The 12,886-nt window shown below is 42.7% G+C and overlaps 2 protein-coding genes across 2 annotated transcripts in view; one reads left to right on the top strand and one right to left on the bottom strand.

The window, feature by feature from the left end:
* LOC145423830 (stonustoxin subunit beta-like) overlaps positions 1–2,361 on the top strand; it is an 11,879-nt gene extending 9,518 nt beyond the window's left edge. The window contains exon 3 of the mRNA XM_080296739.1: positions 1–2,361. This exon is cut by the window's left edge and continues 1,469 nt beyond it. The gene's annotated coding sequence lies outside the window, so the exon portion shown is untranslated.
* A 2,121-nt stretch (positions 2,362–4,482) lies between these two features.
* On the bottom strand, positions 4,483–12,835 carry LOC145423954 (E3 SUMO-protein ligase ZBED1-like). The gene is made up of 2 exons (XM_080296771.1): positions 10,129–12,835; positions 4,483–9,899 (listed from the first exon to the last, which is right to left on the bottom strand). The coding sequence occupies exons 1-2, from the start codon at positions 11,199–11,201 to the stop codon at positions 9,248–9,250; spliced, it is 1,725 nt and encodes a 574-aa protein (XP_080152897.1). The 5' UTR covers positions 11,202–12,835; the 3' UTR covers positions 4,483–9,247.
* Between the last annotated feature and the right edge of the window lie 51 nt (positions 12,836–12,886).

Genomic DNA, 12,886 nt, shown 5'->3' on the forward strand with positions numbered 1-12,886 from the left:
TCACTGAACTCTGTGACACAGTGAAGATTACAGAGTTTAACTTCACCCTTTAAGACTGACCACAGAACCAAGTCCGCCAGAGCTTTTGTTATATTTTTACATGCTGTGGAGCCATTTGTGGGAGCATTTCAAGTTGCTATACATCAATACAACTGTTATAGCCCTAATTTTAATAATATGTATGCATTAAGTCCATAGTAACTACATAAACTGCAAAAAAAACCTCTGCTCATCCATCTCTGTGTGTATCAGGATACATTTGGTTCATAATACACAGAAAAATCAGAGTTATTACCTGTAATAAATGTGAAAGATTCCTGCAGTGATAACCAGGCAGGACTGAAACACATCCAAGCTGTCACCACGGTAACAGCAGCGTCCATCCACAGGTGAGGGGAGGAGCAAAAAGAGGGACTTTGACCATTTTATACTAAAAACACTCAACTAATGTTTCTAATATGAAACAAATAAGCCCACATTAATGTGAGTGTTTATTAAATAATAATAATGATGATTTCCTCCTGATCTCATTTCCACAGCAGAGAAAACTGTGGTGTATATTGAGGTGGAGGGTGTGGTCTGTGGCTCAGGTGTAGAGTGAGGGTGGGGTGCACCACAGCAGCATGCTGGGACTGCTGAGGGTGGAGGAGGGAGTGATGATGACATCAGAGCTGCAGCACAGAGACCAGTGAACACACAGTCTGTTCATCTTTGCATAGATACAATATACAGCACAATATTGAATGACAGACACGCTGTGGGAGCTTCCACAGATACACTGACGTCAGCATCCAGAGTCCTCCTGCTGCTCCCCCCTCAGAGCCCCGTGATCAGCACCAACACATTCAGTTAGATGACAGAGTCCAGCTGCAGCTAGAATCAGCTCCCCTCTGTGAACAACAGCACAGCGTCAGTGTTTCACACTCAGTGAAAGGAGGAAACAGCAGAAGAACACCATGTGTGCTACGTTTCCCAGGACACACTACAAACTGCACAAATACAGAGCAGCACGTGGAAGGACCTGGAGCTGCATTTACAGAGCTGCAGACAGCGTGATGTCCTGTATGGACAGGTGGAAGGAACCAAGTCCTCAGCTGGAACACTCGTGTTTGTCCACAGACAGGAAACACAGCAGGAAACTTCCTCACAGAAGTGCAGCTCATGGATAACACACTTCCTGTCAGTCAGAATGAGGCTGCAGCCAAACACAGAAAGGTGTTTTTGTCCAGATGAGCCCAGAGAAGAAACACGAGTGTTCACAGACATCAGAAGCTCAGAGAGGTGAAACATGAGGTTGGAGTCCTCGTCAGCATCCAGAAGAGCTGCTGTGAAACCCTGAGTACTCATGACAGACTCTGATGGCACAAACACATCATGATTCAAACAGAAAGACAAACATGGAGCTCCTGATCCTCCTGCATGAGAACAAGCTGACATGAGCGCTGTGTCTGAGAGTGTCTCCCTGTCACAGTGACAATAACACAGCTGCTGCTCACAGTCATTAAACTGACCTGAGGTCAGCTGTGCTCCTTACATATGAACCATGTGACCTCACATCAGTGCTGTGGATGACTGTAGTCATAGAAGAGTAGAGCTGTAGCAGGTGGTGTGAGGAGGAGGTGGTGTATTGTAGTTAACGCAGTACTGAAACACTCCAGCAGAGGGCGCTGTTAAGTCCTTATTGTAACACAGTTACTGTGTGCAGTTAGACTTCATACATAATCTGCACTTATTTCCATCAGACATGCTGTCAGTAAATGATTGGTTTCTATTGATTCTACTTCCTGTTGACTCGTTTGATGACAGTGAAACAATCACAGCTGATTGTGTGATGATGTAAACTGTCACTGTTACATTCAGTGTGTGTGACATAATGTTAGTGCAGGCTGATAACAGCCTGGTTCTGTTAGAAACACATGAACGTGTCCATAGATCAGTGTGTGTTTAACATGAGAGCTTCAGCCCTGCTGATGTGTTAAATAAAGACATGCAGGAAAACTGATGAGACTCTGAAATAACTCTTTATATTTATAATGTAACTCTGCATCAAAAGAACAACAAAGGATCCCAGACAGGTTTCTGTGAACAAAGACCATTCTGATGTTTCTGTGTTTCTAACACTTTGACATTATTAGTAAACAGACTGCAGTGAGCAGCATTTATAAAGAGCTTCTATATAAAGATATGACAGCTGTTTGACAAGTTTATCACTCTGTGTTTGGACCTGATCAGTCCAGCTGTTTACTTGAAACATGTTCATTTACCTGTTCTGTTATATTCATGTTCTTGTCTCTGTTGAAAACACATTTTAATGTCCCTCAGATTTTTCTCCCAGATGAATAAATATAAAAATGACACAAACTGACTGCAGCTACTTTTTGTCCTTTCTGTCAAAAACCTTCATGTGACTCATGAGAGACACGTTTCAGCTGTTTGTGACAGATCAGAGGCCAACAAGTCATTTATAACACTTTCCATCATTGTTTAAAGTTCTCAGTGTTTCTGTGTTGCTGCGTATAGGATCTCCCAGCATCATCACTGTGCTGTCCAATCATTGTGTGCGAGGTTACCCTTATAGTGCGATGTGTGTTTGCACAAAGAGAAGCATGTGTGTCAAATATAAATAAGCACAGAACAGAAACAGCTGCTCGTTTCTTCTGTTTAGAGTCAAGTTAGTGTTTTGTGTCTTTGTTTGAGGCCTGATGTCGAGCAGAGGTGTGTGTAACTGCACTGCTCTGTTATATGTGTGAAGTGTGTGCTTCTCTTCAGCATCATCTTTGTCACTGCTGATTCCTTTGTGTCATCATGTGTTGAGAAGAGAGAACAGTTATAACGGAGGAGCAAAAGGAAGCCCTGAAATCTGCATCAACAAGGAAGTGTTGGCTCACCAGTGATCCCAGCAGAGCCACTGGTTTGGCTCCAGTTGTTCTAGATTCAATGATGTTGTTGCTACAGATACATGTCAGCATCTTTATTGAATTTTATATGAAGCAGAAATGGTGTCATTAGGAGAAGAAGAGGAGAACAAGTCCGGCGAGGAGGCAGCAGCTCTTAAAGATGAAACAGCAGCTCAGCCCTGAGCTCAGAGAGCTGCACATGAAAAAGCTCCTCAAGCAGATCCTGTCAGAGGTTTGTCATCAACAGGAGGAACTGTTCACATCATAGGATGAAGATGCTGTCAGCTGGATGAAGAAGGTTATTTAATGCAAACGTTCACACTGAAGTCAAATTGTTGTCGTGTTGAACAGATTCATGTACTGATCGTCTCCAGAATGTTAGAAGAGCTTCAATGAATCATTAGAAACAACTTACAGCTGCACAGCTGTGTCAAACACATCTGTGTGTCATTGTGGGATTGTTGTGTTTCTACATGTGACACACGTCTAAAACATGCACACAATCTGAACACAAACAGGGACTCATGTGTTCCCACAGCCAGATGCTGAGAGCCATTTCCTTGTAGTCCTGTGTCTACATACATGAACCATTAGATGTTATTGGAATGATTGTCAGCTCTGATAGTTTCATGTGTGTTTAGCTGGACGCTGTTTGATCCTCGACATGTTTAACGGTGTCCAGTCCTGAGACACTGGGGCTGGAAACAGCTGTGATGTCATTGGACTGTCACACAGACAGAAGTGCATGAAGTGAGCAGCCGAGGAGCCGCTGATGTTTTGGATTCAACAGCATTTGAAAGGTCGACACAGACACATTTGCACACAGAAAGTTGAATCTGTCATATGCCACAGTGAACTCACTGTTCAGTGTTTTTCAGGAAGCTTCTTAACTGCCTCTGCTGCCAAACAAGCAGCTGATGTCCTTGAGAAGAAGCTGAAGAAGTCTTCAACAACAAATACAGGAAGTGGACTTTCAAATACTAGATTCACTTTAGACTCACAGAGAAATGACTCAACCAGCTGTGTTTGACTCTATGAAAGGTCAGTGTGTGTCTGCACACAGACTGTTGTGTTGGACTGTTATTCAGTTGTCTGCTGAATGTTTTCAAATGTCTGCATCTCAGCTGTGATGAGGCTGGGGGTCATGGGAGGCCACCGTAGCAGCCTCTTCAACATCATGACATCATCATAAATGCTGCTGGACTGTCTGATGGGCTGACGGTGAAAAAGCCGTCGGGAAGGAAACAGAAGACGTTTCAGAGGCTGCAGCAGATTTCTTTGATTCGGGGCCTTTTTCAGCTTTATTGGACAGAGCAGTGAAGATAAGTGACAGCAAAGCAGAGAGAAAGGGGGCGTGGCCCGGGTCAAAGCCAGGCCAGCTGCTTTCCACCTCGTGGTCACCTGCTCATCCTAGTGAGCTCCACCAGCAGCCCTTTCACACACTTTACACTGTCAAACACTGTGTGTGGACCTCAGCTAACAACAGGCTACATTTAAGTCTGGACTACATGCTTTTATATTGTTTTTATTCCATCAGCAGCTCAACATCATGAGCAGCTTTGACATAAAGACATCAAACTCAAGCTGACTTTAAACTACTTTTAATACAGGGGCTCAAAAACAACAACATCTTTATTATATATCAGGACACAAAGTCATTTCATCTCAAAGGGAAACAGCTTTATTTGGAATAACCAGCACTATCAACTGGTTTGGGATCTCCACCAGTTTCATGTCTTTGCAGCTTCTCCAACAAAGTTCCTGTAAAATCAGCATGTTTGTCTTTATTGGTTTGATAGTGATTGATTATTCAGTCCCAATCTGCTGTCATCTAAAGAACAAAATGATGTTTCTATGAGTCACAAAGCTCCAGATGTTGTCGGCTTCACAAAGAAAACAAAGAACTTAAACACAAAGTGTTTGGAGCCAAAATGTTCCCAAGCTGCTCTTTTTGAAATGGCAGAGGTACAGTGGTGTCTAACAGCACACTGTGGAAGGCAAACATGTTATTGTTGGATGAAACTTCATGAATCCTTTGTAGATTTGAGCTGTTGGAGCCTTTCTTTTCTCTTCAGGTGTACAGATGCTGAGGAGGCAGGTGAAGCAGGTGGAGCTGTTGTGATGCTGGCAGAGGGTGTGTCTTAGTAACTCTGTGAGGCAGAACTGGATCCAACATTGTGGATGTGTTGATGTTGGAGCCATTAAGAGTCTCTGGCCACACTGTAGGATTTCCCTTTGATCCACTGTGGGGGCATTTTGGAGTCTGTCAGTGAAACTCTTCATGTTTGTGTTTGACTCCAGTTTATAGAAACAGAGAAATGTGTCATGCTTTTGTTCGGCCTCCACAAATACACACATTTGTTCATTGGTTGGACTTTTTGGAAGGAGACACATTGAAAACCATGTTAATAAGATCTTGTTGTTTCCTGTGGATCCGACACAGAGAGTGGACTTCAGACAGAAAGCGTGGAAGAGATTTTAGAGGCCGTGTGTGGCAACAGGAAGTTTCTGTGTGTTTGCTGATCTTACATGTGGAAAACAACACGTGATGTTTGTGAAGTTCTACAATGATCATTGTTCTCACAGCATTTTGAGTGGGAACAGTTCAAACTGGGAGTAGTGGGAGTTATTTACTGATTGAAACAAGCTGAATGTTTCTGTGACGATGAAGATCAGCAGCTCAGCTGATCAATGAACTGACATCTATCAGTCGTTTCATGAGATGAAGTCATCAGCAGACATTTGTTCTGACTGTGTGATGAATGTCAGAACGTCAGGGCTCTGCTTTAGTCACTGCTTGATGATCATTGGCTCATTGTTGAATCCAGGGCCCAGTCTGACCTCTGACCTTTGCTGCAGGTCTTCTGTGTTATCTCCACTTTCATGTCTGATCTTCTGCTGTATCGTCCAAAATAAACATCTGGATCATTTCCAACACTTCAGCAGATCTTTAGTTTGGGCAGTGCAGCACAGAATAACACATATTGTACTATACTGCCCACTTCCTGATCTTATTGGATCTGTGTGTGAGGTTGGTGAAGGAAACACATGTTTACTGAGTGAGTCGCTGCCATTAGGAACTAGTTTTTCTATCACAGCCTGGAAATCACACAGGACCATTTCTGCAAGTGAAAAGTCGTCATTGGAGGAAAATGATTGTGTAGTTTGTGCGACTGAAGAATTGTCCCAACTACATGTGCTGCTGACCCTTGACCTTTTCTTTAGGTGCACAGAGGAGTCTGTGGGAACATCCAGAACTGAGGCATCTTGTGTACAAACGTGTTCAGACCAGATGTCAAATGATGTCAGATGTCATCCGTGAATGGATGCAACTGTGGATCGTTCCAATAAAATGAGGCAGTTTTGTAAGTACAAGCCCACTACAACCCATCATCAACATTTTAAATTACATTATACATCTTCACTGATATAAAGCACCACTATTTTAACCTGATTCACTTTTTCCACCCTAACAGTTCATTCCTCAAATCAAACAAGATATTTGACCCTAAAAAAATGCATCAACAAATAATTTTGTAATAAAATATTTATTCTTCAACTTTTACAAGTGAAATCAAACAAGTGTGTTTAAGAGTGAAACCAGAGTGGAAGCTGCTCATATAGAGTCCAACCCAGGCTAAAGTAAGCTGAGTAGAGCAGCACCATCAAAGTGTCGGCTCTCTGAACACGGTGCAAGATCGCCATCTGCAGGACAAAACTAGTTTTTCTCGCCCTCCTCGTCAACATCAAGATGATGTCATCGTACAGCAACTGATTCCCTGTCCGTCTGGAACAAAGCATTTACATTAAAAAGACATTTACAGAAAATACAAACACCAACAACACATCTCATCATCACATGATATTTTATTATTTATTATATTATATATTTTTATTGTACCATCAACATCAACAAATACCAGCATATTTTCTTTGCGATTGAGTAGAGTGGACCTTTCCCTTGGTTCACTTCCTGCTCGCAGCATCAGCTGACCTCTGACTTCCTGGTTAAGGTCTCTCAGCGTTGACTGGAATATCAAATCGGACTCACACCATGTTCTTGTAATGTGGTCATGTCTGTCCGCTGTTTGAAGAGCATCTCTGGCCTAAACACAATAGGAAGAACAACAACACGGCAAAAAAAACCAACACATTTCCATATTAGATGAAGGGCACCGTAACTGGAAATGGTAACATTCATCTGATGCTGCTTTGGATTTATCTTCTGTTTTAGACCAACTTTGATCACTTCGAGCCATCTTAAGTCCGTTTGTTCTAACTTCTCACTAACATCTCGTATGATTTCAGATCCCTGCTGTTCCCCAGCTGCCCTGTAGGTTTGTGCTTTGACCTCCAGAGGGCGACAAATCAGCACAGACAGAGAGCTCCATTCAAACTTTGCTGCCATCAGGAATAATTCTTCAAATATAATCATCAGTGTTTGAGCAGTTATGATATCAGGGACAATCTAGACATGTGTGACAATACTGAACATGTCACATGACACACCTCAAACATCATGTGATCCACTCTCAGTCTGCACTTTCATTCATGACTTCAACAGGTTGAAATGAGCTTTGAAGAAACATTCAGTGAAATAAATCTTTCATGGATTCATGTGAGCAGCAGATGAACTTTACAAAGAATCAGTGGATTTATCTTCTGTTTTAGATCAACTTTGATCACTTCGACCCATCTTAAGTCCGTTTGTTCTTCTCACTCACTAACGTCTCATATGATTTCAGATCCCTGCTGTTCCCCAGCTGCCCTGTAGGTGGCCTCAGTGTGTCTCACACCATTTACAGATGATTACAGGTCGTTTACAGTTCAAACAGGTCCAACATAAGAAATATGCAGAAAATATCCTGCTATAACAGTTTGGGTCAAAGTGCAGATGTTCCAGATGTTCTGAGTCTGTCTGTGTTTCATGTTAACATGTAGATGTTGGACCAAAGTGAAGCTTTTTGATGTGACAGCAGGAATGTGAAGTGTAACTCTGAGCTGTAGGAAATGAAACTAAACGGACTTTTTCTCCTTTATTTATAGGAAAGTGTAGGAGAGCAACAGATGAACAAGCGTTACTGTAACAGGAAACATCAGAGGACCTTTATGTTCATCATCATCACTGTTTCCTTGTTCTGTCACAAACACACAACACTTCCTGCTCTCTCTCTGATGGATCTGATTGGCTGTTTCATTCCCAGGAGGTCAGGGCGTCACACAAACAGCTTTAACTGCACAACGACACACTTTAAATCATCTGCAGACAAACCTGTGTGTTTGATTTATGAAGAAATAATAAAGACGTGTGTACAGCTGTCCATGAAGCAGCTTCTCACACAAACTCTGACACTTCAGCCACTTTAATTCCTGCAAAGCTGCGTAATAAAGAGCTGTGACTGCTATGAGCTGCTGATGATGACTGCATGAAGCTCTCAGCTGAAGCTTCTTTCATTTATTTTAATGTTAATGTCGCCTTTTTAAGTCTGTGTGAGGATTTTAATGACACACATTAAAGGAGCTTCTTTGATTAGAACCAAATTCATGTTGATTTTCAGCCTGAAATGATAAAAACTTTAATAATTCTGTTTATAATCATCAACCTGGAGACTAATGAAAAGTATAATAGTGAAAAAAAGCCTTTATTATTTGAGTAATGCCTGAATCTGCTCAGAGACAACACAGAGGTGTTGATGACAGTTTGACATTAACTGAATTAAAAACTAGGGCTGTAAAATGATTAAAATTTTTAATCAGATTAATCACAGCCTAAAAATTAATTAATCATGATTAATTGCAACTCGAAATATGACCAAAATGTGTGCAAACATACGGACAGATAGCGGATTTTTACACACTTGTTAGTGTTATTTAATGCTAAGACCACGCTGAGTGGCCTGCGTTCACTCAGCGTGGTCTGACGTAGGCTGGGTGTTGTGCTGGAAGCGAATTAATCACAGCCTAAAAATTGATTAATCGCAACTCGAAATATATGTGTATATGTGTATATATGTGTAAAAATCGGGACAGATAGTGGTTTTTAACACACTTGTTTGTTTTATTTATTATTAATTGTGAGTACAAACAGTACAAACAGAACAGGGCTTCAAATAATTGTGAGGGATTTTTACTGAATGTTTTCCACCCGTTTAAATCTAGCACATTGTTTTATCCATATACATCTTCAAGTTCACAGAACATAGGCCTAATTCAACAGGCAAAATAGAAAAAATCTCCAATCATCCTTTTGGGTAAGGTAGATTAGTGCAAAAAAATATGAACAACAGTGAAAAGTATTGTTTAAATCACATTCAACCATAGAACAAGCTCTAAACACACGGTCCTCTGGTCTACTCATCCTTCAGCCAGTTGCTGAGACAAACCAACTTGTCCACGTTCTCTGAGTGCAGAGCAGACCTCTTCTTGTTCACAATGTGCCCTGCTACAGAGAACAGCCTCTCACAGGGCACTGTGGAGGCAGGAGTGGCCAGGTATCTGCGAGCAAGGCGGGCCAGCTGGCTGTGGGCTCCTGCATGAGCTGCCCACCACTGTAAGGGACAGTCCTCTAAGGCAGTGCAGGGCTCTGCTCTGTAGCGCTGTATGGCTCTGTCCTGCTGTACCTCCTCCTCTGACTCAGAGTCAGAGTCCATCTGCAGCAGGCTCAGCCTCTTCTTGGCTGGACCTTCTTCTGCAGTGTGTGATCTTCTAGGAGAGTCTTCATGCAGCATGCCTGCCAGTGTGATCCACACTGCTTCTCTGTCAGTCTTGGGCACACTGCGTAGGTCTTTAAAACGTGGGTCCAGTGCAGTTGCGATCTGGAGCCATGCATAGTTGGTATGTTCCTGGCGGGAAGCAAGGTCTTCCTTAAACTTCTCTTTAACCCTCACCACATATGCAGGGTCCTCATCAGTTACTTCCATGACACGGCGCAGGTGGCAGAAGGCTGGTAGAACTACAGAGCAGGAGACGTAGGCCTCTCCTCCCAGCAGTTCAGTCACATATCTGCAGTGGAATACACACACACACACACACACACACACACACACACACACACACACACACACACACACACACACACACACACACACACACACACAGATAAGACAGCAAATTAAAAAAAGCTTTTTATTACTAGGTATTAAGACATTTTCATAATAACAAAACTGATTTAAGATGTATGTTTGATACATTTAATCTAAACCTACAATTATGGTCACAATGACAGGCTCACCTGCAGGGCTCTAGAAGTGTCTCCAGTCTCTGGAGTTTGTCCCACTCTGGAGGCGTCAGGAGGACAAGTTTATGCTTTTGTTTATCCAGAGTCGCGGTTACTGCAGTTTGGTTGCGGATCAAGCGCTTCACCATCTCCAGCGTGGAGTTCCAGCGCGTAGGCACGTCCTGGGCCAACGGCTCCTGCTTGCGCCCCAGTGACACCTGCTCTGCGTTCAGCTCTGCTGTGTTTGCTGGGCTGTGCTTAAAATGGCCAACAATTTTGCGGCATTTGGCCAGCGCAGTGACAAAGCCACTGTCTGCGAGACTCACTGTGATGCATCTCTGTAGAATGTGCGCGGTACACGGCATGTGATTGAATGGCATGATGCGAGCCGCGGCGATCATATTGCGCGCACTGTCCGTGCCTACTGTTGTCACCTTCTCCTCAATTCTCCACCTGCGAGCAACAGTCTGGAACTGCTCTGCACAAGCCTCCGCAAAGTGCCGCTCTTCCGTTTTCATTATAGTCAGCGCAAAGGATGTCAGACCCCAGGCTTCAGTGATTAAATGCGCAGTAACTCCCAGGTAATTGTTATTACTCAATGATGTCCAGTGGTCTCCTGTCAGAGCCACGCATTCTGTGTGAACTAAAGCCTCTTCTTTTTTCTTTTTCTCCGTTTCATACAGTTCGTGGATTCGAATTGTTATTGTGCTTCTCGCTGGGGGCTTGTAGGACGCGTCCTGAGATGCAACCTTTAAAACATCCGCAAAGCCCTTGTCCTCCACAATGCTTAGCGGTCTACAGTCCTTTGCTATCCATTTGGCTATATTGTCGGTCAGTTTGTCCAAAGAAGACTTACCGAGTGGCCTGCGTTCACTAAGAGTGGTCTGACGCAGGCCGGGTGAAGCTGCTGCCCCGACAAACGCGTGTTTGGCATTAAGGTGGTATTTTAAGGTCGAATTTGAACGGTGAAATTGAAACTCTTTACTACAGTGAGTGCAAATTACAACGCGTTTGTTTATTGTCCCATCTATGTTCTTCTTGTATTTGAATTCCCCATCCAGAAGGCCATCCTGTTCCTGCTTCTCCATTTTCAGTGGACAAACATCTTGAGAAAGTTGAGGGTAAACAGGAATGTTTCCTCTGGATGAGTCCGACTCTACCAGAGGAAAAGGGGAAAGATGCAGAGAAGACAGCGCGAATGTATGTATGTAAACAAATCAAGTGGAATTATGGGAGCGACTTTTTTTTTTTTTTATCTGCATGTTGCGCTAAATAGTTAAATATTCTAACGTAATTAATTCCAAAATTTAATTATCGCAATTAACGCGTTAATTTCGACAGCTATATTAAAAACAAAGTGCTCTTATTGTGAAAATCTGCCTCCTACTTCTTTAAATCATTTTTATGTATTTTTTAACCTCACAGTGAAACATTGAGGCATTAATCTGACACAGTTTGATCAGCAGCTGTGTTTTCACTGACGTTTCACTTTGATTTGTTCAGGCTGAGCAGAGAGGATCGGCTCTCTGTGTGCGCACTGCTGAGAAACACAAGCTCATTTCTGCTGTTTCATGAAAAGTGTTATGGAGGAACAAGAAGTTCAGCCTCTAAACTCTCAGCGTGAGGACTGAGTGAAGAGTTTCAGAGCAGAGAGTTTTGGCTCACAGCTTTTAGCGTCTACACAAAGAGACGATTACGCACTTGATCTGAGAACATCTCCACCTCCTACAAACAAACTCTCCTACGAGCAGCTGTCACAACCACAACAGGCAGAAGACTGGATTTCTTCAGGTCAGATTTACTGCAGTTTGCATAAATTGTGTGTCACAGACATTGTAGTTCACATTTGTGTGACTCGTTTAAATCTTCTCCTCCTGAAAGTGAAACTCTTACAAACACATCAGGCCACAACCTGCTGCAGGTTGTGCAGCAGGTTGTGGACATCGATTCATTAATGTTGAATTCTCTGCAGCTGCTCTGTTGCCATGTTGTTGCAGTACCGTATTTTCACGACCATAAGGCGCACTTAAAAGTCTTAGATTTTCTTCAAAAAGTACGGCGCGCCCTATAGCGCAGTGCCCCCTATGTGTTGTAAGGAGGACGTAGTAGAGAACACCATGAGAACGTTAAAGGGTGAAGTGTGGGCGTTGATCGTATATACCGGGACAATCGCACATACGTGTATAAAAGAACAGGTATGTGCGTTATGCAGGACATCGTTGTTTTAACAACCCTGAAAATGGCAAAGAGACACGCTTACGAAGCACAGTTTAAACTGAAGGCCATCAGCTACGCGGAGGAACATGGAAATCGAGCAGCGGCGAGAGAATTTAAGGTTAATTTAATGAATCGATGGTTCGCAAATGGAGGAAGCTGGAAAACAAGCTCCGACAGGTCAAGAATACGCAGCTGAGTTTCCGCGGACATAAGGCGATTGATAGAGGATTTTTATGAAATACAATATAATCAAGTGTGTTTTATTTTCTAGTGTTCATATATTTTCACATAACCAAGCCTATTGTTAAACAAAACACAATGCATTCCTTACTTCAGTGTTTGAGATGTTTGACAAGACAGGATATACATGCATTCTTTACTTCAGTGTCTGTGATGTCAGATAAGCATGAATACTGCTGTGTCGTTATTTTTCAGTTTGTGTGCAGAGGTTAGATAGCTAAGACAATGCCTGAGCTCTCCCCTTTCCGTTAAAAGAGGAAGTGCTATGTAATCCATTTTGAACTATAAATAAAGCAAGCAGCCTGTACTCGTTGTG

Source organism: Astatotilapia calliptera, chromosome 3, assembly GCF_964374335.1.
Source record: "Astatotilapia calliptera chromosome 3, fAstCal68.1, whole genome shotgun sequence".
Taxonomy (NCBI): Eukaryota; Metazoa; Chordata; class Actinopteri; order Cichliformes; family Cichlidae; genus Astatotilapia; species Astatotilapia calliptera.